General features: G+C 43.8%; 3 protein-coding genes and 1 long non-coding RNA gene across 5 annotated transcripts; 1 reads left to right on the top strand and 3 right to left on the bottom strand.

Moving 5' to 3' along the window:
- The first annotated feature begins 11 nt into the window (after nt 1-11).
- Nucleotides 12-23009, top strand: LOC134201864 (uncharacterized). Its single transcript, XR_009977118.1, has 3 exons — nt 12-188; nt 21291-21987; nt 22415-23009. It is a non-coding gene; the product is annotated as an uncharacterized LOC134201864 (long non-coding RNA).
- On the bottom strand, nt 3078-10377 carry LOC101744760 (probable RNA-directed DNA polymerase from transposon X-element). The gene is made up of 3 exons (XM_062677125.1): nt 10286-10377; nt 9457-9684; nt 3078-8989 (listed from the first exon to the last, which is right to left on the bottom strand). The coding sequence occupies exon 3, from the start codon at nt 6542-6544 to the stop codon at nt 3668-3670; it is 2877 nt and encodes a 958-aa protein (XP_062533109.1). The 5' UTR covers nt 6545-8989; nt 9457-9684; nt 10286-10377; the 3' UTR covers nt 3078-3667.
- LOC105842097 (uncharacterized) lies at nt 11383-22636 on the bottom strand. Of its 2 annotated transcripts, XM_062677126.1 has the most exons (11): nt 21925-22636; nt 21272-21406; nt 16975-17129; nt 16574-16757; nt 15543-15700; nt 15249-15322; nt 14563-14668; nt 14064-14335; nt 12939-13100; nt 12104-12260; nt 11383-11539 (listed from the first exon to the last, which is right to left on the bottom strand). In XM_062677126.1, the coding sequence occupies exons 1-11, from the start codon at nt 21998-22000 to the stop codon at nt 11492-11494; spliced, it is 1527 nt and encodes a 508-aa protein (XP_062533110.1). In that variant the 5' UTR covers nt 22001-22636; the 3' UTR covers nt 11383-11491. The 2 variants fall into 2 exon arrangements, with proteins under 2 accessions (XP_062533110.1, XP_012548509.1); XM_012693055.4 differs by lacking the exon at nt 21925-22636 and having other exon boundaries at nt 21272-21500.
- Nucleotides 22767-27169, bottom strand: LOC101744620 (dynein axonemal intermediate chain 2). Its single transcript, XM_021350029.3, has 7 exons — nt 26743-27169; nt 25946-26093; nt 24946-25689; nt 24287-24465; nt 24079-24211; nt 23292-23396; nt 22767-23045 (listed from the first exon to the last, which is right to left on the bottom strand). Exons 1-7 carry the CDS (start codon nt 26937-26939, stop codon nt 22860-22862), a joined length of 1692 nt encoding a protein of 563 aa, XP_021205704.1. The 5' UTR covers nt 26940-27169; the 3' UTR covers nt 22767-22859.
- Between the last annotated feature and the right edge of the window lie 812 nt (nt 27170-27981).

Raw genomic sequence — 27981 nt, 5'->3', positions numbered from 1 at the left:
GCAAGTGCTCGCGTTACTGTTATTAACGCAAATGAGTGAGAATATAATATTATAAAGTGTTTCATGAACAATTTTATTGGGACAAAGCTAGCCGTTCTTTTGCTAGACAAGCCAGCCGTAGCGCTTGTAGAAAAGAATACCTACGAATGTGTTTATATAAGCTATCGTAAAGTCCTCGAGCTCCCCTGGTAAGTATTCTACCATAATGTGAATAAACAGCAAATTCTGGGGTTTCAGTTTGAAAGGAAGAGGTAGCAGTTCTGACATGCCTTTGGTGCTTTGATTTTGCTGAAGACGGGCGGCGGTATTCACGACAGAGTATGCATGGGTTCCGTTAATAGTTTAACTCAAGGTGGTCCACCAGAGCCTAACCCATGTTTACGACAACCACCAATGCCAGGGCACAGCTGAATCGTTGTATACCTACTTGCTTTTTCACACACCAAGTAATAGAATTGAGTAGGATTCGTTTGGTCGTCAGTGATACCGGAAAAGGTTACGGTCGGAGGAGGGAGGGGAGGGTGTGTCACAAATTGAATAAATAGCTGTAACGAGACGAAGCCTACGCCAATTAAGCAGAAAAGTTAATGAATGGTTGATACCCGGGATAAGGCTGGTTGCTTACTTTCGACGGAACTTATTGTTTATGCAATAAATATCCGCCAGTGGTAGCAGTGGTTCATCCAATATATTCTATTGCAATATATGAATTAAGCTACTTCAATGCGGTTTTTGTGGCTTAAAGGGTAAATACTTCCAGATGGTCTTGCAAGCAGGTACCAATATTTTTAATGAAATACGTACATGACATATTTTATGTTGACGAATGATCTCAATGAGGAAGGAGTAACATGATGTAATAATTAAAAAAAAAAAGTGTGTGTGTCCGCTCCGACGCACGACTGGAGTTTACTGGATATAAAAAATTAAACGAAACAATACGAGAAATAGTTCTATATTACGACAACACGATACACTACAGATTATTAACAAATTAACGAGACACAAAACAAACGACTAACAAATATATGAAAATACAATAATGAGAGAAACGCGCGATCAGTACGAGGCTTTGTGGCGGACTGCCGGCGCAGCAGCCCGGCGTCACCTGCGATAACGCATTTCGTGTGACATGCGCAATCAGGCGCATAACGCATTTCGTGTGACATGCTAGTACGATTTTGGTCCCCATAATTTTCATACCCCGGGCCTATATATGTAAATCGATTCTAAAGGAGTAAACTCCAAAAATAGAATCCGCAAAATTAATTTTGTCTAATTATCAACTTAGATAGTACATCTGACGTCTCAAGGTATATGGCGGCGTTCTCGTCGTAATATCTATGAGCTCCGGTAACGACTTAATACCAGATGAATCGCGAACTCGTTCGACCATCTACGCAATAAATAAATAAATAAGTTCAGGTGGGCCGCAAGTTCATCTAAGTCATCAGAAAATTTTAATGTCAAAAGCGAAGCTACATGAGCAACGGCGAGAGAGTAGTTAGATAAATTATACTCAGTGGTCAAATCGCAAGTTTGTATCGAGCCTAAGTATAATTAGTACACCTGGCTGCCTTTTTATTCATTCGAGTTTTCCTAGCCGAATACCGCGAAGCCAAACCGACTGAACGTATTTTATGTGTTTCAAACGAAATAAAAGGAAAACAGATATTTTTATGTTCAATTGCAAAAAAAAAAAAACCCTATTTTTATATTTAATTCGACCAGCTTTTAATGTTGTGTTTATTTCACATGTTGATGGACATTTTATTTATTACCGATCCCGCATAGTGTTATATGTTCGTGTCTATTTCATAAGCGATATGAAATCAATAAAAACATATTCTGCAAACTATAATCGAATGATTTGGATGATGATTAGCGTGAAGACAGCGGCTGTTTACGCACATTGCACGCTCCGCTCTGACTATCGCTGGTTTTATCAAAAATAGCTATACAAAAACTATACATAGTTCTATACTATGTTTATATTTAAAATGAAAACAGGTTAAATAAAAATAATAAATACAAAAATAAGTAAAATATCTTTTAATTTAACGCGAGGGTTAACTGTAAAATTAGTTTTAAGCATATCTACGGTTTTATAAAATAAACAACCCTTAGATTACAAACAGGCAAGCGGGTTAAGGCTCGCCTGGAGGTAAATGGTAAGTCGTCACTCAATGTGACTCACAAGATCTAAGTCATTATAATAATTACTTTGAGAATAACAACATAATCCCAGTTCCCGATCCCAGTTGGTTGTTTCGTGTCAGAAATAGATCAGATCATAGGTCCGTGAGATTCACAATACTCTTGTCTATTTCCAGTGATAAATTGAACTCTATAACGTTTCATTACACATGTGTTAAATCCATAGATTCATAGTGAAGGTCCGCACGGGACCACCATATTGCACTTTCCGGTTTCCAGTTTGGAAAATTGAATGGAGCTTAATCTCCGCGCTTTGTCCGTCGCGCTGCGTTTGTTTCTGTTTCCTTTCTAACGAGGTGTTGCGCGGACGGTTTCACGAAAGGAAAATTCCAATTTTCGTGTGCAGTTGTTTGCCTAGTCATTTTTGTTTTATGTTATGAGATTGAGGGTCTCACTAACTGTGCATTAAATGCTTTGTGACTGTAATAACATAACGAAGATAAGATTGGAGATTTCAGGCGTTCACTTCCCGAACGAAAACGTTTGTAGTCTCATAACAATATGCCACAAAAGTCTTGCTACACTTGCGCGTTTGGTTAGCTTAGATCCTACGAATAACACAATTACCCTTGAGGGTCGGAGTTACCTACAACTATCTATTCAGTCTTGCAAGCAATCAAGATAAGAAGTATTCTATCTTGTGTCTTTAAAAACCAAAAGTTTACAAACCTGATACGAAATAAACAATTTTATAATAAATTCTAATGAAAAATAAATTTACTTTTGTTTTTCGCCAAACAATAGCTAATATGTTTCATTCTATAAAAAATATATATTTTGATCAGATTATAACTAACAGAAATAAATCTCGTAAATTTTGCTGTAAACTATGAATAAGAGCATGTATTAAAACCAATTGATTGTTTCAATATTTCCATTTTATTTTCACATAACAACTTAAGAGCAATAGTGATTACACGCAGCGAATATTTTATTACAATATTATGATCAGGGCACTGGGAGTGAGGTTACGGTGAATGTACTGAAGGGGCGCTTACTTGGTGGGCCTTTGGTTGTTGGAGTCTCATTACACGAAGTGCAAGAATTAGCTTTCTGTAGAGTCTGCATAGATGAACAGGGCGATGGCGTTATCTTGGGAGGAGCCGGTTTAGTTTCTTTGGTAGACTTTGAAGATTCATTATGGCTGTTTAATGTTTTTTGAAAGCGTTTAATGGAGAGCCAAGAATCTCTCCTTTCTTTTTTTTTTTTTTTTTTTTTTTTTATGATTGAAGGATTACTGGTGGCCCGGAGGCCTTTCCAGTTTCACCAGGACAGGTGGGCGAGCAAAGGCTCAGCCAGGAGGGGTGGGATTTGCTAACAGCTACCCGAGCGCCTCCGAAGGAGACCTAACAGCTCAAGAGCAGCTGCTTCGCGAATGAATCTACTACCGGATCGGAATCGCGACCCGCTGAGAAGATCCGGCGAGAAACTCAGCGAGCTGATTCATGGGTTAGGTTGCACGGCGAACTCTTTGTCGAGTTCGACGAGTACGGTTACCGAGGTCCCTAAGCCTGCTCCTACAGCTGAAGGCGTCTAGTGCGAAGGTTATTGGATCTGATGGATCCGTAAGGACGTGTCTAGGGCGTCGACGGTGACTGGCTCCTGCATGATCAGGATTCGGGGAGTAGTCAGCGGCGGCTACGATAAGGCGATTATCATGACGCATAGCCTTATCGAAGTACCGTTCCGACGCTGACTTCATGTATTTCTGTATAGATTCGAGGCCCAGGTCGTCGTGTAGGTCAACGTTCCTCACGAACCACGGAGCTCCGACGGCTAACCTGCAAAAGCGGGATTGTAGAGATTGAAGGGTGTCTATGTGCGTGCGGGCCGCGTGAGCGAACACCACACTCGCGTAAGTCATGACGGGCCTTATGCAAGTTTTGTAAAGTGTCACCTTGTTCCGAAGGGACATTTTACTCCGCTTACAAATCATGGGGTAGAGTCTACCGAGAATAAACGCGGCACGGTCACGGACTGATTTTATATGCGGGCGGAATGTCATCGATGCATCCAGGGTAACGCCCAGGTACTTGACCTTCCTGGCCCAGGGTATGGATTGACTAAAGAGAGTAATCGGGGGTGTGAGATTCCTCCTCCTAAACCGGGAGGAAATCCGTGTGGAGCTTCCCCTCTGAAAGAGCACCGCAGTACTTTTCGCTGGGTTGATGTCTATGCGCCATTTTCGGAACCACTGTCCTAGGGCTAGGGCTGCGCTCTGAAGCTTCTTCGCGATTAGGGACTTGTTTCTACTGGAATAGTAAACAGTCGTGTCGTCGGCGAATAAAGCTAAATGGGTCGGCGGCGACCGGGGAATATCGTTAACGAATAAGCTAAATAGGAGGGGTGAGAGGACAGAGCCTTGCGGGACTCCAGCTGTGAGAGGTCGTGGGGAGGAGCGGGTTCCCTCGACTCGATATCGAAAAGAGCGGTTCGACAAGAAGTCCCGTATGATGAGCACGAGACTATCCGGCACACCCATGTTGAATAGTTTGAAAATCAAACCGTTGTGCCAGACTTTGTCGAACGCTTTTGCGACGTCGAAGAAGAGAGCTCCGGTGTATAACGGTTTTGGTCGATTAAGCCCCACAAGAATGTGCTCCGTGAGGCGGTGCACCTGTTGAACGCATGAGTGATTTGTACGGAATCCGAATTGTTCATCGATGAGAATGCCCTTGGATGAGACGAAGTCTCTGAGGCGTTTGTAGAGCAGACGCTCATACAGTTTGCCTAGAGACATGAGGAGGCTAATCGGGCGGTAGCTCGTCGGATGATTTTTTGGTTTACCGGGTTTATGTATGCCGATAACGTCCGCTTCTTTCCACGCCGCGGGAAAGATAGAGTTCGCCATAGCGGCATTGAAAATAGATGCCAACATCACGATGAGTTGGACGGGTAGAAGTTTAATAACGCGGTTGGATATACCATCGGAACCGGGAGCCTTGCGAGGACGTAGGTCTTTGATCAAGTCTTTAACTTCCATCGGGGTGACGGGTGGTAACACATCAGAGGGTGGCAAGGAGGCTCTGCGTTCTACCTCACTGTCTACTAATTCTACATGCACAGGGTCCACGGATTGAGTGCTGGGCGTGCACTGGGTTTGCAATGTATCGGCCAGCAGCTCTGCTTTTTCGTCATCATCGAACGCCGTGAGTCGGCCTGAGGGGCCTACGAGGGGCGGCATAGTTACTACCGTATCCGATTTGAGAGTACGAGCTAAGCGGTAGTAAGACCTTTGGGAGGGCGCGAGTCCTTCTAAGAAATCAGACCATCTGGCATCTCGGACTTCGGCGATGCGAGACTTTACGTCGCGTTGTAGGGCACGCATTCGAATACGATTTTCCGCGGTAGGATACCTGTCGTAGGCGCGTATCGAGGCGTTCTTAGCTCTAAGGAGTTCCCTAATATCGTCGGACAATTTGAAGCGGTGGAGGAAGTCCTCCGCTACAACTTGTTTCGATGACCTATCTAATGTCGAGGTGATGTGTGACGTTAAGATGTCTATGGCTTCAGCGGTATCCTGAGGAGACGGGGTAGAGTCCGGGCTAAACGGTAGCGATGGTGGATCAGATTCAGCCAGGCTGATGCCCAGCGTGTGCCAATCCACCACAGTCCTCGTGACGGGAACGGAATCGGGAGCGCGACCGAGCTTCATAACGACGGGACGGTGGTCTGAATCTAACTCTGAAACTACTTCGATCGAGTGTAAGCGCAGAGTTACGTTTTTTAATAACGCTATGTCGAGTATATCCGGGCGATGCGCGATATTTAGCGGGTAGTGAGTCGGGATTAGCGGAGCGACGATATCGAAGGCGAGATTATCGACTAACGCGTCAAGCCGCCTGCCATTCGGGGTTGTGGTGTGTGAGTTCCACCTAATGTGTTTACAATTTAGGTCGCCCGCCAGAATGACAGAGCTCCCCATGCCGAGCAGCGCCTCGATATCACTGCTTAGAACGATCTTATCCGGTGGAAGATAAACGGACGCGATAACGATCGGCGCGTGTCCCGTCAGTGAGATTCGGCACACTGATGCTTCGATATTAGCGAGCGCGGGAGGATCGAGTGGGACGCAATGCAGGGCTCTTCTATAGTAAATGACGGTACCACCACCACGAGCAGAGAGCCTGTCGTTCCTGACCATGTTATAGTTCGCGATTTTAGGGTCACGGCGCGCGGGCTTAAGTAGGGTCTCCTGCACTAAAAAGATATCAATTTGATGGTCACGCAAAAAGTCAGAAACCTGATCACGCTGATTTGCGAGACCGTAAGCGTTAAAAAATCCTATCGTTACGGATAGGGGCTTTATTCTACTTATATACGCCATTGATTACCGGCGGAGTGAGGGGAGGACGTACGTATTTAATGACGCGTATACGTCGGCGTATTCTTGCACAACGGCGATAAAGTGTTGTGCAGTGGAGGCAGAGCGAATGGCGTCGCCCAAAGCGTTAACGCGCTCAAAGTTGATCGACTGAAAGAAGTCGATCGCTAAAGCGAGATTGTCGGACGCGGTCGGAGGGCAAGTCGCGGGAGAGGGACGAGTCGCGGGGGCGGGACGAATCGCGGCGGAGGGAGTTGTAGCCGTGTTCATGTACGGCAGCGGTTTCGCCCAGGCCGAGACACTGGGCACCGGCGCCGGAACGAACGCTGGCTTAGCCTGCGACACAGAGGGTGCCGAGGCTTTGATGTCTGGGCCGGAAGCTCGGAGGCGGTTTTGGCGGGCGACGCGGCGATTTATTTTCGGGGCTCGGGGGCATCCGCGGTAATTTGCGGGGTGACCCTGTGTTCGACACAGGACGCAGCTAGGCGGTTCTGTCGCGGTTTTTTGATCGCGAGTGCATAGGGCCGTGGCGTGATCGCCTAAGCACTTGACGCATCGGGGGCGCGCGTGACAGTTACGGGAAGAATGCCCGTATAATTGGCAGTTATGGCACTGGCTAGGTGTGCCTTTCTTGTGTGGGGTTTCGACTGCGATTCCGGAAAGGCTACAGACCGTTCGGATGTTGAATATTTGCTTACCCTCGGGGGTAGGCTGGAGGGCGACGAGAACCATATTATATGGCTCCCTTCCGCGGCCTGTGTGCATGCGGTGTACGGAGTTAACCGGTAGGCCTTGTTCGAGAAGGTCGGCCTTGACGAGCTCGGCATCCAACTCTTTAGGGATGCCACGTATAACGGCACGGAGTTCGCGCTCCTCCTGGAGCGTATATGTGTGGAAACTTATACGCTCCTTACGGAGGTAAGAAGAGAGGGCCCTATGGTCGTCAGATGTTCGAACCTTAATTTGAATGCCGTTCGCGAGGTTACGGGCATTCGTAAAATTGATATTTTTGGCCTTAAGGGCCAGGGAAACTCGTTCCCAAGCTGCCTTCTCTTGAAGGATTACCGGGGGAGGGGTCTGGGCTTTATTTTGTGCCACCGGACGCGGCGACGGAGTGGCACGGGCTGGAGGCGCAACGGGAGTCTGAGGGCGGGGGCGCGACGCGTTCGCGGCTTTGCTAATTTTAGCGGCCGCGGGAGCTCGAGACTCCGCGGCACGCTTCTTACCCTTTTGCACCAGGGTGAATCCATCCGTCGATGAGGCGGGAGCGAGGTCGACCTCCATCTCCGAGTCAGAGTCGGAGGACGAGGAGGCGGGCGCAGGTGACCTACGAGTAGGTGTTTTGGACGGCGCGACGGAGGCCGCGGATGATCGCGCTGCTGGAACGGTGCTCTCCTTTCTAGACGCGTGCTTGGAGCTTTCTTAACGTGCTTTTCATTAGTTCGTCGAGAGGGTTGGTCGGAGGAGTCTAATGGTGGGAGGAGTGTGATGTCATTGGAGGAAGAAGTAATAGTTACGTCGACGCGGACTCTTTCTGCTCCAGGTGGGACATGCAACTCTATGCTGCCGGCACTGTGAGTAGAGAGTGCGTTTCTCTTCTGATCCATTCGCGATACAATCCGACCTAGCCCTGCTTCATTTAACTGTGACTTGTCGGGAAATTTACCATTGTTTGATTCATTCTTCATTAAGGAAAGCAATGATGATGTATGGAAATGACGTTTTTTTTGGATCGGTGTCTGTACAGTCTCTGGGGGATTTTTCTTTTATTTTGTCCATTATATTTGGTTTGCGGCAGCGCGGGGCCAGGGGGGCTCGTGACGTAGCAATTGCACATCGATCTTTCTTTTGGGGCTTACAAGAATTTAAATCAGTCTTTTTTGTGTTGTCATCTCGCCGCGCATCTTTGTCGCGGTTCAAACTTTTTAATATTCGTGCTGTGAATTCTCGAACCGGAGATGGATGCTTTCTTGGTTTTTCCTCAGAAGCAGATTGGTGACTGCGGTCGATTTCTACTAGTGTGGGCCGTCGGTGTGCGCAAGGGTTCAAATGGTCAGAATTTCGGATCCTGCAGGCGTCGTCCGGCACGAGTTCAACGCATCGGGGCGGTGGGGGCTGACGGTTTGGGCCACAATAAGCTGTTTGTTCTTTGGGACATCGAATGGCATAATCACGACCGTCAGTAGCACGTGCGCATTCTCTCTCTCCAGTGAGGCGGTACCCGCTTTTTTCTGTTAAAGATTTATTCTGACTTTGTTTCTGTGAGGCCTCTTGTTCATAATCACGGCGTCGTATCTCCTCTGCTTCAGCTAAGCGACGCCCCACGTGGTCGCGACTCTGTCCGCATCCAGCGTTGGTTGTGTCACAGCCCTTATGTGTATCACACATTTTAAGCATACTACTAGATGGAATTTTCGACGTTGTAGACTGCGTGTTTTTTTTCGCAAACTAAAAATCAATAATTAATTAAGTTTTTTGGTGAAGTACAGAAGAATGGCGAATACATACATTGTCACCATTAACTATTCAATTTGTACAAAGAGCCTACATTATTAAAGTTTATAAATTAGCCGTTTGCAACAGATGTGCATTGTACTACGGATAAACGATTTGCGAGCCTCAAAGAAACTATTTCGGAGCAAGTCCGAAGGTTACATAAGCCAGGGAAGCTGTAAGCTCAAGTAGTTCGATGGTATAAACGGAGGCTTCAAACTAATAGCCGTTTAACAGCTGGAGGTCAGAGGAAATGGGTGGAAGATTTAGAAAAACGGAAGGCTTCATTCCATCAGCTGAATGCCTATAAGGTGATGTAACCACTGATCCGTTTGTAAAAAGTTTAGAGTTGAAGGTAAAAATGGTACTGACCAGCTTAAAATCGATCTAGATAAATTTAGCTATCTAAGTGCTTATCTTACTTGTGCAGCATTATTGCAGGATCGTATAGTTGCTGACGGTGGTTCTGGACATGGTGGTCGTGAGCCGGTCGGTGGTGGACAACATACTACCTTGAGTCCTTCTTGGGCCACTGGGTCCCGACCACGGCACTTCGGGTGTGGTGGTGGCTTGCATTCTGGACACGGCGGTGGTAGTTGTTTGCCAGAGCATGTGTTGGAGTCATATCGGACCATATACGATGGCAGATACTGTAGCGGATAAATATATTTATATAGGAGCTTGGAATCCAGAAGTATCCTGCCTGTTCCTCAATCATAAATAAATAAATCAAGCGGCGCAGACGTCTCCTGGTAGGGCAGAAAGTCTCGCATAATTTAGCGGCCTCAATGATTATTGATATTTTTGATCACAAAAATGTCAATACAATAACTTAAAACCCTTTTATTAGCTTCATTACTGTCTATTTATATATCTAAGTAACGGAACCTTCAAAGTAATTTTCACTGACTTCAAATTATCTGTTTATTTACAAAATCTTCCCTAATCAAGAACTGATGGCACTGTCATTAACATCTTGACTGGGACACCGAAATAAAAAATATATTAAATTCCATTTTCAAGTTCGGTTTGCTATCAAGGCGTATTTTTAATTTTTTTAACTAACATTAGTTGACTATCCTTTAGCAAATTTTCTAGTAAAGTGTTTGATATATGGGCATGGATCCCGGGGTATCCCTGCCCTCGTTGTAGGCATGTGTTAGTCTAGTGACAGACACATAATTATATACATAATGACAATATACAAATTTGTATGGTAAAAATCTACCTCGATTACTATTCAAATATTACCTTTCCCAGTCTGATGGTTCTACGGAATGTGGTGGCTGGTATCATGATGCTGCGTGCAAGTCGCTGTTGCTCTAAAGCAGTTAATTGACTCTGGTTGGTCATGTAATCTAGAAGGTTTGGTATGTTAATAATAGAGTTGGCCATGGAATCGATTCATCAAATTTGCACTGTATGATCTATTTATTGGTCGTAGGCCGCGTTGTGAGGCCACAGTGATAATTATTTTGGAAAAAACTACTCTATGACCTAAATTTAAATGTGTTGTGTTAGGCGAGCATTTGTCTTTACGATATTACGGTACTTACGTTTCTATAGTCTTTCTATAGTTTCTATAGTTTCAGTAGTCGAAATATTAAGTTTATAATATAATATCATGTTTGACACTCACATTGATCAGGCGAAACATTCAATTGTAACGTGTTTCATAGTACGAGTAACACTCGACGGACGGCCTCAAGTTGCCATGCGCGACTAATATGCCGCCGAAATAGTCAAGGCGCGGTAGCTACCTCTACGATATCACAATACGTCCTGCTACCAGGAAAGTTGTAGTGTCTATAGCTCTGGTAGCCGATTAACAGCAGATGGACCATGAGCTCATTTGCCTGTCATTGTACTTGTGTGAGATGTGGTGCTGGAGAATGATGCTCCGTATTCCGTGGGCAGCATTTCAGACTAACGTGTCAATTTAGCGAGAATTCAAAATCTCCTCGCGGCTGTCATCAGAGTGTCTTCGCAGAGTCCTTGAATACTTCGGTCACATTGCAAGGAAGAATGGTAATAACCTCGAGAGGCTCATCGCGACCGGTAAAGTGGATGGGAAAAGTCTTCAGGGGCGCAGTCCGGTCCTTGGTCAGACCAGATCCGCACCGCTCTTGATTCCATACTTCACAACACCCACCACACCGCCAGAAACAAGTTTGATACAGAAGGGTGGTTACGACCTTCAGCAGTGAGAAATACGACGCAAGGAGAAGTACCTATGTCATAGACAGTGTACCTTACACTTGCTGTAGTGCGCTACTTGTCAATGAGCTTCCCGTTATGTACCGACCTCGGGTATTAAAACAAAGTTATGAATAACAACAAAATAATAATTAGGAAATGAAACGAATTTAATGATAAATATCACATTATGGATCATATTTTTTCAAGTCAACAGTCCAATTTAATGTTCAATGATCATCACATAAGTATTTCGAAAGATCAGTATGTATCTGGTGCGCTCTGTATTGTTGCTCGATTCCGCCACATCTGTGCACAATTCAATCAGGTCGTTATTACCAGGTTAGAATATGAGGTTGTAGGAGACCAAAGAAATCAGGTATAGCTACTGACACGGACATGGGGTTTATTTCAGTAAATATAAAATGTAAATAACAAACGCGGGATTAAATAATATTTATTTATTTATTTAAGCCGGCACATGCCTCTAGTGCTACTTATGTACGTCTGTACGTATTTGATTAAATAAATTACCTAGTTTTTTATTGCACTTGTAGGCAGACGAGCATAAGGGCCACTTGATAGTAAGTGATTACCGTCGTTCATGGACGTCAGCACTGCTAGGGGCAGAGTCAAGCCGCAGCCTACCGATTGACTTCTAATATTTACGATACTCGATTAGTTTATTTTTGGAAAACTTTGTAAACAAAAATGTACCGGAACAATAAGGAAATCATGTTTATAAATAATTTTACTAAATAATGTCTATTAGTTCCAGTGAAACAAAACTCAAATAACCTAACTCGTCCTGTTTAGTACTAATGTAACAGTCGGTACTAACGAGTAGCATTAAGTTATCACATATCCACATACATGTACGGTGTCTCCGGCCACGACGAGGAGTGCGGGCGCGGGGCGCGCGGGGAGGAGCGCGGCGACGGCGGGGGCGGGCGCGCGGAGCGGCGGCTGCGCGTGCGAGCGACACGTCGTGGACCAGACGTGCACGGCGCCTGACAGCGACCCCGCTGGGCTGCAGATGGTAGTCATCAGTAGAACAATGGGCTTTCCTATTTCCCTCTTAAAATAATTAAATCAATTCACTAGGTCAATAACTGTCGTATGAACACACGATTGTTTTGCGGTAGAAGCATAATTCACGAAAATGCTAAATTGAGGAAATGAGGAATTGAATTACGGCCGCACGGGCGGAGGACTCGCTTTGCTCGTCACAGCCCACCATGTTGCCCGAATAATTTGCACTTGCAGTCGACGTTTTTCGATTTTCCGCTTTATTGCAGAAAAGGTATATCCCCAGGGGCTAATCTCTATGCATAAACATTATTTTGATTCCATATTTTTCTATAAGTACATTTATTTTTTATTTGAGAAGAAATGCAATAGCTGATTAATAATATTGCTTTTGCTAAATAGATCTACAAACATGTGCGAATTGAACAAGGGACACTCGCTACTATTACCGGAGAATTTAGTAATTTTTAGATACACTTAAAAAGCTATCTAATATGGACATGTTAAGGTAAAATATGTTTGCCGCGCTTTTCTTGATACCGCTATTTCGCAAGTACTGCATTCGCTAGAAGGCAGATACCAGAACCCTCGGAGACAACAACGTCAAAGTTATCTTACAATTTCAATCTTTTCAAGTTGCATGAATTTGTTATTCGAATAAAATAATAAAGTTAGTTACGTGGCAACATAGTGTGTTGAGGCAGCTGGTTGGACGTAGTGGGAGAATGAATCAGTATGAAGCGTTAGTTGCGCGGGTATCAGGACCTGCAGTGGTTCCAATGTCGGTATATGTACGCAATACACAGCTCCGCTACTGGTGGTTACCCATACGCATTTCCTCCTGGAAATGAAAAAGTCTTTGTATTAAACTTACTGGTGGTAGGACCTCATGTGAGTCCGCACGGGTAGGTACCACCACCCCTGCCTATTTTTGTCGTGAAGCAGTAATGCGTTTCAGTTTGAAGGGTGGGGCAGCCGTTGTATCTATACTTGAGACCTTAGAACTTAAATCTCCAGGTGGGTGGCGCATTTACGTGGTAGAGGTCTAGGGGCTCCAGTAATCACTTAGCACCAGGTGGGCTGTGAACTCGTCCACCCATCTAAGCAATAAAAAAAATAGGAGTGCAGCAATAAATTCTGTAACTATTTAATTCATTAGAGATGTTTTTTATTGCCCTTGTAGGCAGACGAGCATACGGCCCACCTGAGGGTGAGTGGTTACCATCGCCCATGGACTTCAGCAATGCCAGAGGCAGAGCCAAGCCGCTGCCTACCGCTTAATACTCTCCACAAGCCTCGTTTGAAGAAGGACATGTCATAGCGCTCGGGAAACACCGTGGAGGGGAGCTCATTCCATAGCCGGATGGTACGTGGCAAAAAAGATCTCTGGAAACGCACTGCGGATGACCGCAGTGGCTCCAGGTATTATGGATGAACTCTACTCCGGTGGCGGGCGGTGCGATGGTAAAAACGAGATGCCGGTATCATCTCGAACAATTTTTTAACAAGCTTTTAAAGTGCGATGTTTGTTCACGGGTCTGTCATATTAAGTTCGTTGAAACTTTAGTGTAATGTGGCCATAGGTATTTTTTTCTTAAACTCCGGAAATTCGAGATAAATAAATACTTATAGCCAAGGAATTATTAGAATGTGAAATTAATTTGTATTTGAAATATAAGGTATACCGCAATCTAACTATTCTAAAGACCGAAAACGGTAACAACACCTATCATGAACTTGAGCCGTGAAGTGAATGGCGAAACTTTAATCACAAAGTAAATTGTAAATGTAATTGGGCACTCACCCTGGATGCTCAACGATGCCGAGAGGTCTCGAATATAGATCACAAGTGGCCTTTGGGGGGTCACAAAGTGCCCTGAGCTCTTCTTCGGTGGGCGGAGGCGGGTCGGGGGGCGGGTCGCGAAGCTGCTCTCTCCGGGCCGCAAACCGGTCCGCAAGTTCACCTCCGCTGCGCGCCTCTACTCGTTTCAATGATGTCGGTATGCTCCAAGCACTCAGTCCTCCACGGTTCTTGTTGCCCCACGAGGCCAAAAGCAAACGCTGAACAGACTGTTCCTAAAGGATTTTATAGCTATAGTGGTAGACAATTCATCTTCGAAGTTGGGAAAAGTAAGACACCCATTATATCAAAACATTCGAAAGTTGAACGCATTGTTTGCTTGGCAGGGGTATACAACTTTAAATGTGATACCTGAGCCGGAGGTTGTAACTGCCACAAAAACAGTAAGAATGATAGTCCCTTTGGGACCTAATGACTTAGTTTTCATTTCAGAATTACTTACAGATACAAAATGTCCAGAGTACCAGCGTGTGGCGTGCACGTAAGTAGCTGCTCTGCTTGTAGATGGCACCATATCATCCGAAGAATCGTCCATCACTAGTGTTTGTCTGAAAAATACTCAAAATAATTTTTGTCGATATTTCTTTGAATAGAGTGTTTCTCTGAGGGTATTTATAATAGGTAGGATATACAGGATAAGTAGCATTTCTTAGGTATCTTCGCAGCTTTTGTTCCAACTTATTAACATATAATTTTATTGTTGCCTAAGCCGCGAAGCAGTTAGTTACAGTTTAAGAGGCGGGCTAGTAGCCTAAGACAATTGTGTCTACGACCTCAAGGTGAGCGGCGGCAGTCTCATCATGTCTATTGGAATAGGTAACCACTTAATAACTGGGGCCGTGAATAAGAACCGAGCTACGTCAGTCTATAAACATAAATTCTTTTTTCTGTATGAAGCAGATTGCCTAGGGGTACGCAGCGGCTTGACTCTGCCCCTGACATTGCTGATTTGATCCATGAGCGATGGTGACCACTTACCATCAGGTGGGCCGTATGCTCGTCTGTCTATAAAAGCAATAAAAAAGTGCGTTTGATGGAAATCTATTGAGATGAATTTATGATTAAATTTATGATATGATTGAATTTATGCAAATTAGGTTTTTGTATTAGTCGATTCAACTCACTCACAAAACATGGGCGTTATCTTCATTAAATATGCGCAGTAGTCGCGTCCGCACGCCCGTGTACTCTGAATCAGTTTCCTGCGTCAATACAGGTATCTGACGTTAACCAGGTAAAACTAATATGACTATGACATGGATCCTAGGAGGTGTTAGCTCCCATCGTCTCGCCACTAGTGGCGTAATGAGCGAGAGGAAGAACTTACGGTATAAAGCAACAGAAGTGAAGATTTTCACTTCAAAAAAATTGAATCTTGTAACCTATATTTTTTCCATCAAAGTTTGAGTTTTATAAATTTACCTGAGTGGCAGCATTAAGCCATACAGTGGTGTAGGATAAGCCCGGGGTCAAAAGCGCAGGCTCCAAGGAGAGGAAGCAGCTGCCATCAGACCGCGCCCAGCACCCAGCCGCTCCAGCGCCGCACCGAGCTCGACTTTTCATGTGCCCCTTGCACTGCTCTATGATATGTTAATTTAGGAATCACTATGATAAATAATAATGTCATGATGCAGAGCAAGCGACTTTGGCTTAATAACTTAAGTAACCTCTTACTCCGAGACAGGAACACGAACATGATAGAATATTTTCACTGGTGGCAGGACCTCTTGTGAGTCCGCGCTGGTAGGTACCACCACCCTGCCTATTTCTGCCGTGAAGCAGTAATGCGTTTCGGGTTGAAAGGTGGGGCAGCCGTTGTAACTATACTTGAGACCTTAGAACTTATATCTCAAGGTGGGTGGCGCATTTACGTTGTAGATGTCTATGGGCTCCAGTAACCACTTAACACCAGCCGGGCTGTGAGCTCGTCCACCCATCTAAGCAATAAAAAAAACAAGAATACCATGACCACAAATATCAGTACTATTGACTGGTAGTCGAATCAGCATCTCAAGGTTCAAAAGCGAGTGTTAATCATGTAACTATACCGTGTCTTGAACCTTCGGGATGCCAATGTTTCAAAGGAAGCATGTTGCCCAAAATTTTCTTTGTCCATAAGCGTGCGAACGCATATTAGTGGAACAGAATTACAGTAAAATATAACAGCAACATATGTAGCTAAATTATTATGCTAACGAAGATTGAAACTGCACTTTCTACTAGTATCACTGTCCAATTCATTGTCAGAAAAACAGTTGGAAGAAATTCTTCTATTGATCTCTAAACAGAGACTATTTTGCGGTCATTTCTGCCTGCCAGTCACTGTTTTGGCTAGTTCCCCTGTTTCTCTTTATTTCGAGCAGCTCATTAACAGAGTGTTTCAGTTTGTGACAGAATCAGCATTATCCCAAAGGAGGTGCAGGCTGCTGTGGCAATGTAGGAGCATTACAAACCATCAAAATCAAAGACGAGCAGTTCCCAGCGGGTTGCGATGTCGACTAGAGCGCAGGCCCCCGCCACTAGAAGCCGACTGCTGCATTCCGCCCAGTCAGATCGGGCTGCGCTTGCCCAGCCTCTCAATGCACCCAGGTCACATTGCCATGACTCTTTCCATGCTTCTTCTAACAGCTCCCAAATCTGTTAATCGGTTATTAGTTAATTAAGCCCGAGATTTAATTTGAAATGAGGTATGAAGATTTTAATTTGAAGCAAAGTGTTTGATGTTGTCTTTCGATGTGTTACATCATCCTGCACATGGTGGATTGGCTAATGAATCCATCCAAGATAATTAAACTTTTAAGTTTGTTACTACGATGACAAAAACTTATGAAAGTATAGCTTTAATAATACTTACAAATAATGTAGCATCATCAGTGGTGATCGCCAACCGACTTCCGTCGGGTGACAAGGCCGCGTGCTGCAGGACATATCCGGAACCGACTTGCAGACCACCTACTGTGACCCACGGAGCATGTGCGTTCACGTACTCTTGCCGCCACTGCGAAGGATCTTGAACATTGATCGGAAGCTCTCATAATCAATCGAACATTGCGCGCAAGGCGTGTGTTCTCTCATACAAGAGAACACGGGTACCAACCCTGTGATCGATTAAGCCAATTGGATCAGATGAACGATGTGGGCATGGCAGGACGCAATGCTTGGAAAGTATCGCGCCGTCTCACGCTTTTGCGCTGTTGCGACGGGTCACAGTCTGTCCCGGCGGACACGGACCTTGATTTCGAGGCACGTTATGTGCGGCTTATGGATTTATTCTTGAACAAATATTAATCAGAAAGTCACAATAATATGTACGAAACATACTCTCATGAGGATAGATCATCATTCACTTAGGTATACGGGGATACGTACGAGTATATTTTATTTACGGCTTTCAGCTTGTGGCGTTTAAGTACGCACCTTTTTATGATGCGTTAGCCGGAACGCACGAGATGTGGGAAACAGCATATAGTCTGTGACACAATACCTTTTTACCGCCAAATATGAAAAACATAAAAATAATTTATAATGTGATAATAACTAATTTATTGTAATTACTTTATGCCGCTACAACAATAAAATTTATATTGTTCCAAATGTGGTGTTAATTACATAAAACACAACCAGGCGAAATAAAGAAGGGACTCTATATGAGCTCCCTCATTGGTGACCCCGACGTGATCGATCGTTACAAATAGAGATCGAGTAGAAACCATATACACCTGGCGCAGCATCGAGACAAGGTCGAGTACAAACTATATACACCTGGCACTGCATTCAGGCAAGATCGTCTACAAACCATATACACTTGGCGCAGCATCGCCGCGCACAGCAGAGTGATCAAGTACAAGCGGTTAAACACCCTGGTGCGGCATTCCACAACATGGAACTTATTTTATTTTTTTATTTTGGTGTTTTCTGATAAACTCAGTGAAGTGTTTTGATTAATTTTTTATTTTATTTTAATCTTAATACTTTTTTATATTCTCCGCCTATACTATAACTTTAAACCTTTACCTCCAGTGGCCACGATCGCGTTGACTAGCGGTGCTTGTAACTTGGCCGCATTGCGCAGAAATCGGCGATAATAATTAACCATCCCAATGAAACGACGGAGTCCTTGTACAGTCTGTGGTAGAGGAAAATCCTTTAGAGCTTGAATGCGCTCTGATGGTGGTTGTGTTCCGTCGGCGGATATCCTGTTTCCGAGAAAAGTAACTTCAGGAGCACCAAACACGCATTTTGCTGGATTTATAACGATTCCGTAATCTTCAAATCGCTTGAAAAGAGTACGAAGGTGTGCAGCATGTTGAAGAGCATCACGGGAATACACTAATATGTCGTCAACGTACGCAAAGCAAAAATCGAGACCTTGGACAACTTCGTCTATAAATCTTTGAAACGTTTGGCCTGCGTTGCGCAGACCAAAAGTCATGTAATTAAATTCATAGAGTCCGAAGGGTGTTATGATGGCGGTTTTACAAATATCCTCAGGCGCAACAGGAATTTGCTGATATGCCTTAACGAGGTCAATTGTACTAAATATACTACACCCAGATATGTTATGGCCGACGTCACCGATATGGCGAACTGGGTACCTGTCGGGTATGGTACGTGAATTCAAAGCACGATAATCGCCGCAGGGTCGCCAGGTGCCGTCGCGCTTAGGGACCATATGAAGTGGAGAAGACCACGAACTTTTCGAAGGTCTGGCTGTCCCGCACTGTACCATATCATCAAAAACCTTTTTGGCCTCTTGAAGTTTTTGAGGTGCCAGACGTCTAGGACGACAAGAGACTGGGGCGCCCTCAGTGGTAAGAATATAATGAACTGTGTTATGCTTCGGCTCACGAATAAGTCCTGGTGGCTTCGTAATGGACGAAAATTCCGCAAGAAGTGCACTAAATTGGGATGACGGAGCGCAGACAACTTTGACGCTGGTCTGGTCTAAAACAGCGACGGCAGCAACGCATGACAACCCGGTAATGCTATCGACGAGTCTCTTGCTGGCACAATCTGGCAACAACCGATAGTGCGCCAGAAAATCGGAGCCGATGATGGCGGTGTTGACGTCAGCGATAATAAATCGCCATTGAAATGTGCGGCGTAGCCCCAAATTAAGCGCCATTTCTATGTGACCAAAAGTGCGTATCTCACTACCATTGGCAGCCGCTAACGTATAGTTTGAACGTGCCGGCTTATTTGCTAACCACTGGTATGGGTAACAGGAGAGGTCAGAGCCTGTGTCTATTAAAAAACGGCGCTTGGTTGCACTTTCGGTGACAAATAATCGGCGACTCTCCTTTAAGCAGTCAGACGTCGCCATCATTGACTGCTTTTGTCGTTTTCCGAAGGTGGCGGCGGCGTCCAGGTACATGGTTGAATACACTTAACAGCTTTAGTATTAAATTTCCTATGGTAAAAGCACATTTGAAGCTTACCAGGCGTTTGTGAGCGTCGTCGCTGGTTTGAGAAATCCCGGGTTCTATTTCTACCGCGCTCTGCAGTAAGCACAGCAAGCTGACGCGTGACCTCATCCAGACGCCGTGTGATATCTTCTAACGACGGTGGTGAGACGGCAGACGTGCTTGCTGAGAAAACAGCAGATGAATGAGGTGCGACCATAGCAGGCGAAACTTCCAAAATGTTGTCCGCTAGTTCAGCGACTTTGTCCAGCGAGAGTTCTGATTGGGCGGCCAAAATTGCTTGGAGATGTTGTGGGAGGCGACGCATCCATAGCTGGCGAAGCAAATTTTCATCATAGGCCCTCTTCCATCTTGTTCTGACTTCCAATACTGCCTGACTGCTGTGGATCGCTACACTCGATGGCCCGAAGTTTGGCCTATGCACGGAATAACAGCAGAAGAAGTGGCGAGTACCTTTGTAGCCGGTTGGATTGCTCGATTCGGAGTACCTGCTGTCATCACTACCGACCAGGGACGACAGTTCGAGTCGGACCTTTTCAGACGCCTTACTAATTTATGTGGTACTAAACGTATACGCACTACTAGTTACCACCCTTGTGCCAATGGGCTCGTGGAGCGCATGCATAGACAATTAAAGGCCTCTCTGATGTGTTATGATGATTCGTGGTTGAATGCATTACCTTTAGTCTTATTAGGAATGCGTTCGGCTTTTAAAGAAGATCTACAAGCAACAGTAGCGGAATTGCTTTACGGAGAAACATTAACGCTTCCAGGGGAACTGTTAGTACCTCCCGGTCCTTCTGGCTTCGAGGACCCGACGGATTTTGTCGTAAAGTTAAGACAGCGTATGTCTAAATTGCGTCCCACTCCATGTTCCTCACACACTAAACCATCACCTTTCATATTTAAAAATCTTTCCACCGCCTCTCATGTCATGCTCAGGGAGGATTCGGTTAGACGTTCAATGCAACCACCTTACTCTGGTCCTCATAGAGTTATATCTAGAGCCGAGGACGGAAAAACGTGGTCGATTGATGTAAAAGGGAAACAGGTGACGGTCAGTGTCGACAGAATTAAGCCAGCTTTCGTCGAGCATTCTTTAGTAGATCTCGTTCCAGCACCAGCACCGCGGGTTTCTGTGCCTCAACCAGCGCAACCGGATGCTACTAATGTCCCTTCATGTCCACTCGTGCCTTCGGCACCTCTAACTGCTACTCCTACACATACACCTCAATATACCACCCGATCAGGTCGCAGAGTCCACTTCTCCAAGCCTTTCGACCTATGATCATTTTTCTCTTTTTCTGCGGATTCTCCTTCTCCGTAGGGGGGTGGTGTGGCGTTTAAGTACGCACCTTTTTATGATGCGTTAGCCGGAACGCACGAGATGTGGGAAACAGCATATAGTCTGTGACACAATACCTTTTTACCGCCAAATATGAAAAACATAAAAATAATTTATAATGTGATAATAACTAATTTATTGTAATTACTTTATGCCGCTACAACAATAAAATTTATATTGTTCCAAATGTGGTGTTAATTACATAAAACACAACCAGGCGAAATAAAGAAGGGACTCTATATGAGCTCCCTCAAGCTGATTAACAACATTGATAATATCGATGGTTGTGTTTTAAAGTATCAAACATCTCTTGGTGTTGGAGGATGATTCTTATTTCAATAAAAATAGTATCAATTTTTTTGGAAGATAATAAATAAAATTACCTATTATGACGTCACGCAGTGCTCGAGTGGCTTCCGTGTCAGCGGAGTTACAGCGCAGTAGCAGACGACGCCAGAGCGCCGGTTCTGAAGCCGAGCGACGCCACAGCCTGCATACGGCTCCGACACGAGCCAGCTCTTCCCCCGACAACCAACAGAATATTTCGTACAGAACCGATGCAGTGCATCCTTCGTCTAGTTGCCAAACTGACGTGTCTTCGTCGCAGCACATGGATAGCCCAATTAATTTGCACTTCACTGAACTACTTTCAGAATACGTAATTATCGAAACCAAATTTTTAATGTAATAAAACTTTTTAAACACTGTTGACGAGTAAGAAAAATGTCACAAATGATGCTAGATTAAATTTATTAGAGTAATCACCAAACTTTTTATATTTTTACTACCAATATGTATCTGTTAATATTTACAAAAATTATCAATATGAAATAAGAACAAGAGCGGTGCGCTGTGGCGCTGATGCGGCGCGGTTGCCGGCTAAAAATATACGATTCATTCTGTTTGTCGAATGTAGTTCAACGCTTAATTTTAGAGTATATTGCAACGTGTTCTTACAGATATTATATTTAGTTTGCAGAAAAAAATTAAATATTATTTAAATAAACGGGTAACATTGATGAAAGGAGTACTATACCAGATGTTAAATTATTCTGAGGCAACGGTTCCACTTTCTTTGCTACTGATGACGTCACACAAGGTGGGTGGCGCATTTACGTTGTCCAGGTGGGTGGCGCATTTACGTTGTAGATGTCTATGGGCTCCAGTAACCACTTAACACCAAGTGGGCTGTGAGCTTGTCCACCCATCTAAGCAATAAAAAAAACACCTTGAAAAAGCGATGATATTTTGAATTAATGAAGAAATAATAACTACAGTGAACATTTAAAGATTATTTAAATTAAAAGTGATATTTAGTTTATACTGGTCCATATTTAAAAAAAGGTTAAAATCATAACTAACGTTTTTTTAATCAATGCCTATTGCATATAAACTTTTTTTCACTGAAATTCCGTAATTAAATTAAAACAAATATTGTTTTGACAATTACGAATAAAATTAAAAATAAATAATTGAAATTGATCTCGTCTTTAATAGATATTATTTTCATATGGAATTATTTTCAGAAACAGCTTGCAACGTGTGAAAATCTACTAAAATATGTGTCGCTAATCGACTCGGCTTTATGCACTACGAGCATTGACCAGCGACGATAATCATGAAAGACAAATACGAATCTACTTGTTGCATGCGTTCCGTCATCGTTAACCAGTAGCTAGCTTTCAATATACATGTCAATAAAAGCTTCTGTTACACTTTGATTTTAAAATAAATTTATATTAAAGGAGAGGTTAAGACGGACAATTTAAGGAGCATCAGTTATAAATTAGGTTCTCTAACAGATAAAACACCATCTCATGTTCGTTACAAAAACTATGAATATTCTAGTAAACTGCCACAAACAAATAAAACCAGACATGCAGCAATCAAACTTAGCTTTGTTAATAATTCCAGGATATATTATTACAGAATATGTTTAAAACTAGTTGAGAAAAACTTTGAAAAGTCAAGTTACATCGCCGCCAATTCTTTCTTGACTGTGGCATTGTAGGTGGCTGTCACCGCACCAACGTCAAAGGGACCCTCGTCACGGAGAGACCCTCGCGGTGACTTCTCCCCACCTTGTTTTAACTTCAGGCGAATCTCACGCATGCGACTTTCCAATATACGTTCCCTTTTGCCTTCACGATCGAACATCTAGTACAAAAACAAATTATGTTTAGATTCATCCTCCAGTTGTCTATTTTAAACGTCTGCACGAAATAAGTGAATTGCATTGAAACCATAGACGCTACCGAGTTGAAGAAGAACCAAACAAGGCAATGTATTATACATGACAACTCAAAGGTATTAAGCGTAATAAAGGATTCTCATCTAGGTTTCCATTGTTTTTGTGGCGACAGCATAGAGAAATACTGTAAGGCTATGATCAGCGTTACTTACTGCTGTGAGAAGTGTTTTGTCATTTCTACTGGACTGGGTCAAGGCTGATGATAGCTCCACCATAAATATACTGCCCTTGGTGTTGCCGCATGCCACTAGACTGCCCTGTAAGATTACAATCTGTGTCTTTATCGCATATTGTATCGGTGGTAAAATGGTAAATTATGAAAATTAATATAGATGGCAGAAGACCACACAGATCATCGAATATCAGAGCAATTTTTCTAGTACAATAGTCTAAGGAGTATTTTAGTTTGAAGCCTCTCCTGAGTCCACAATCATAGCAATTGAATTGAATTAACGGGCTTGCTACACTGCAATCATGCGTGTAACCGCTCGAAGACTATTAGGGTATGGAAACGTACCCACAACCTATTCAACTACCCCCAGCTACAGACGTCCATGAATTCTGCGGGTTCCGATTTTATCACAAAATAGTGCTTCTTCACCGTGAAAGTTATTTAGCGTCTAACTTATTGGACTGAGAACTTTTCTGAAAGTACTCAATAAGCTATTAATCTGATTTAAGCTACACTAAATTTTAAATAAGTCAGTGCACTCGGGCTAGGTACGTGACTTCCGCGCGAAAGTTCGCGGTTTCTCATTGGGCTAGTACCAGTAGCTCATTTTGTTTTCTTTAAACTCATAAATGCAACGCCGTGTGTGTTGCGAGTGATCACGGGTAGGTAACAAGTTGCTAATAGACACGCCATTAGCACGAGAGTGTCGTTTGATTCATTTGCTGATCTGCTAGCGTAGGTCAGATCGTGTAATCAAAAAGCAGTACTCCTTCGTGAGCCTTTATTCTCAGCAGAGGCTCATTGCAGATATGCATGGTGAGGACGGGTTCGTGTTGACGCCGCAACAGGTCCCACGCAGCTAGTTTTCCGTTCCATTGCGTCAGCAGCATGAGAGACAGCCTGTTGGAGTGACAGTGTCATCATTTAAACTTATATATAACTGCATGTTATAACTGCGCTATTGTGTTTCAGTACCTGGTGGGACTCCAAGTGGCAGCAGTGATTTTGTGACGTTGAGGTGGAGACATTACTATAGAAGATTCACGGCAATCGTCACTCCAAACTCTGGCCGTCCAATCGCCTACAGTTAAGAAGTTCTTCAGGAAACCTGGATTTCGTTCTAGAGACCACACTGGACCTAAATGCGCTGAGAACTGTTCAACAAAAACGCTAGTTTAGTAAGGGCTGTAATGAGGGGAGGGTGATGGGAGAGATGTGCTCCGCACTAATCGCTTCACTTTCCCCTCTTTTGCCTTTTCATGAGTTCTGTCTCATGCGAGGCTCGGACGTGGGTTGTTGAGCGACAGGAGGTTTTAATCAGTTCGACTCCGACATGCCCCGCCCTCCATCCCCAGGGGAGGGCGGAACTCCGGCGATTTCCTCCTGATATATAAAAAAGGGGCTGTAATGAGGATTTATTCTACTTTACTTTAATTGAGTAAGCATATTGTGGAATATTGTAAAGGGGAATTTTTTGTTCTATGTACAAAAAATATTTAAATATTATTGTTTTAGTAGTAACTTTTTAATACAATAAAACTCAACAGGTACACAGATTACGTAATCGTAATTGGTAGCCGTTTCTGATGGATCTTAGCAATGATAGTGCAAAATGATAAGGATTTATCACATACCAATGCTGGCAGTTTTTCTGTCGGAGTCTTGCCTTTTCTGTTGCCCGTTATGACTAAGCCATTTTCAGTGCCCGCCATGAAACGACTCGGTATAGTTGGTTCGAATTCTAACACACTTATCCCATTCGCTTTGGCCATAGTCTGAGTTTCGAAGGAATATTTGACCACTTCCATTATCATCTCATCAGTGGTCTCGCTCATGTTACGGATATCCCACCACTTGACTGCCCCGTCAGGTCCGGCTGAAAAAAACTCCTGACCTGATTTAGCATTAATGAAGAGAACATTTCGGACGAAATCTCGATGTGCAATGTGTGGTGGTGATAGGAGTAAGGGATTCCCAGCAATTCTTGCATCCCACACTCCCACTTGTCCACTGAGGAGGCCCCCGGCCATGATATGAGGCTCACGCTGATTATACTGCAGATCTAACAGAGCACAGGGAGGTGTAATTGTCAACTCTGGATGATTAGCATTGTCAACATCCCAAATGTAAGATTTTATATGGTCTTTTGGGTTCCGGTTCAAGTCCAAGTTTAAATAAGTGACGGCGAATCTTTGTCCACCCTCGGGCTGCCAGCAAATCGAGCTGATGGGGCGTTTGGGTCCAATACCCCCGCCGTCTCTGTACTGGTTGACTATGCGGCAGCTGTTCCGTTCCAAAGCCGGCATGGGACGCATCTCAGCGTAGTACGTCCTGTACATGTCGATGGCGTTGTTCTGCTGTACATAGTGATCCATACCCTAAAAACATTCCTTATATTGAGATCGCACACTACAAATGTCGCATATAATAAAGTCGCAGACTTACTGTCTGTGTATTCAATATGTTTACCAAAAAGCAACTGTTGGACATAGAGACATTAATCACTTAGGCTGAACGTCGATTTGTTGGTTTGGTTGTTTGTATGCTTATTTATTTATATATTTATCCGTAATATTGTACATGGACAGACATGATCTGTGTTTTTAATACAGTAAAATACACATTGTAAATTACCGGCGCCAAAGCCATGACACAGTGCACGTAATTATCATCTTTCTCGACTTTACGTTTGTAACGTTGAGTTGCTTCAGGGTCTGTCACATTGACATCTTTGGGCCATCCTCCTTCAGAATGGTTCGCGCCTGTTGTAGTGAACTCTGCCCTAAATGAGAAACTCAGTGTCTTAATTTAGCGAGGCTTGATACCCCAAAAAAAGGTTTCTACTGCGGCGTAGACAGGGTACCAGTAGAAATATCCAAGAGCAAGCACTATGAGCCCTCATAACAAAAAATACTCAGATCTCGTGTCTCAGGGTGAGCAGAGGCAATCTCGTTGTGTTGTCTATAGGCTCTCATAATCGCTTTGCCTCGTCTCCGTTCGATCGTTGACCTGCTTGCTGCTATAGTAAGTGAAATTAATTTTCATTAGAAATTAATTACAATGAAAATATTTTGAATCGTTCATTGAAACATCGAGCGTGAATACGTGCCTGCGTGCGTGCGTGCGTGTGTGCGTGTGTGTGTGCGTGTGTGTGTGCGTGCGCGTGTGTGTGTGTGTGTGCGTGCGCGTGTGTGTGTGTGTGTGCGTGCGCGTGTGTGTGTGTGTGTGTGTGTGTGTGCGTGTGTGTGTGTGTGTGTGTGTGTGTGTGTGTGTGTGTGCGCGCGCGCCTTGGCGTGGTATATACACACAACATATATAGTTACATATGTTTTAGACAAAGCGGAACAATGCAAATAAATTAACGTTTATGTTGAACCGTCCCTAATCGCATCAAAAGGTTATAACTTTTTTTTATAAAATATTTAAGTTACCGTATCGTATTGACATGGTGTTCAGCCCATATGGGTGTGTGTTGCGTTGGCTGGTGGACAGGGTTACGTAGGATGTACTGGCGACGCTCAGCAATATTTGCCGCTATATTATCGCACAGAACCGGGCCTTGCTCGCAGAACATTGGCTGTCGACCATAGTTGCAGCGCTTTTTCGCATAGTGAAATGCGATATCCATCAGAACATAAATCACGAACCGAACTCTATGCAGATGTGTCAGTCGTCGTGAGGATGCTTAATGAGAGCGAGTCGTGCTTGGTGCGAGAGCTTTATGGCCTCAGCTGATCTTCAGCGGTCTCACTGAGATGATCGTTAATAAGATATTAAGTACAATATAGAATCTTTCTGTTATGGTTACCAATATCTCTGCGACTGAATTTTATTTTGTCAATATTTTGAATGGACAACTGTCAATTATTTTAAATTTAAAATGGAATGTTTTATTTTGAAGGTATAGATTAGATTAATTTAGCAGGGTCTGTCAATTGTAGTTCTGCAGTTACATAGCTGCGCGGGTGAGTATCAGAAAAGCTGTGCATCGGTCCTCTATTCCACATAAAAGAATTTATTGTTTTTATTGCTTAGGTGTGTGAGCTCATGGCCCACCTGGTGTTAAGTGGTTACCGGAGCCCATAGACATCTACAACGTAAATGCTATCATCCACCTGAGTTCTAAGTATAGTTACAACGGCTGCTCCACCCTTCAAACCGAAACGCATTACTGCTTCATGGCAGAAATAGGCAGGGTGGTGGTACCTAACCGTGCGCACTCGTGCGGTCTTATTACCACTAATTACGCAAATTATAATTTTGGGGTTTTCTTTTGTATTACACGATCATTGTTATTCCTTCACCGTGGAAGTCAATCGAGAAAATGTATTAACTATGTATTTCATTGGAAAAATTACTACTTACTTGCCAGTACTTGCTAGAGGGATTCGAACACCGGAGCATCGCTAGATACGAATGACCCGGACGTTTCAACCTTTTGGCCACGACAACTTATGTATTAATATATGTAATTACTTATATAAATGTATTGTATTAATATCTATGTAATAACTAATAGGGGACACATGGTTAAGCTAGAGCTCCCTGTGCTATGGGAACCAGAAACTGATTTATTAAATTATATAATTTTAAATAAATGCATAGCATAAAGATATCAAACAGAGTAAAAAAAGCCCCTGACATGAATGTTTTTTGGACGGAGTCGAACC

Source organism: Bombyx mori, chromosome 4 (genome assembly GCF_030269925.1).
Source record: "Bombyx mori chromosome 4, ASM3026992v2".
NCBI classification, from domain to species: Eukaryota; Metazoa; Arthropoda; class Insecta; order Lepidoptera; family Bombycidae; genus Bombyx; species Bombyx mori.
Note: the sequence above shows the minus strand (reverse complement) of the source record. Positions and strands in the feature narration are given on the sequence as shown.

Excerpts from the sequence above, each read along its gene's own strand:
- LOC101744760 (XM_062677125.1), bottom strand. The coding sequence starts at position 6,544 with ATGGCGTATATAAGTAGAATAAAGCCCCTATCCGTAACGATAGGATTT.
- LOC105842097 (XM_012693055.4), bottom strand. The coding sequence starts at position 21,500 with ATGTGCTGCGACGAAGACACGTCAGTTTGGCAACTAGACGAAGGATGC. Across the intron at positions 16,758-16,974 it reads CTGATGATGCTACATTATTT|ATTTGGGAGCTGTTAGAAGA; the intron begins GTAAGTATTATT and ends ACCGATTAACAG. Across the intron at positions 11,540-12,103 it reads TGGCCGGAGACACCGTACAT|ATGTGGCGGAATCGAGCAAC; the intron begins GTATGTGGATAT and ends AATTGTGCACAG.
- LOC101744620 (XM_021350029.3), bottom strand. The coding sequence starts at position 26,939 with ATGGATATCGCATTTCACTATGCGAAAAAGCGCTGCAACTATGGTCGA. Across the intron at positions 26,094-26,742 it reads CACCATGTCAATACGATACG|GGCAGAGTTCACTACAACAG; the intron begins GTAACTTAAATA and ends TTTCTCATTTAG. Across the intron at positions 23,046-23,291 it reads ACAAAACACTTCTCACAGCA|ATGTTCGATCGTGAAGGCAA; the intron begins GTAAGTAACGCT and ends TTTTTGTACTAG.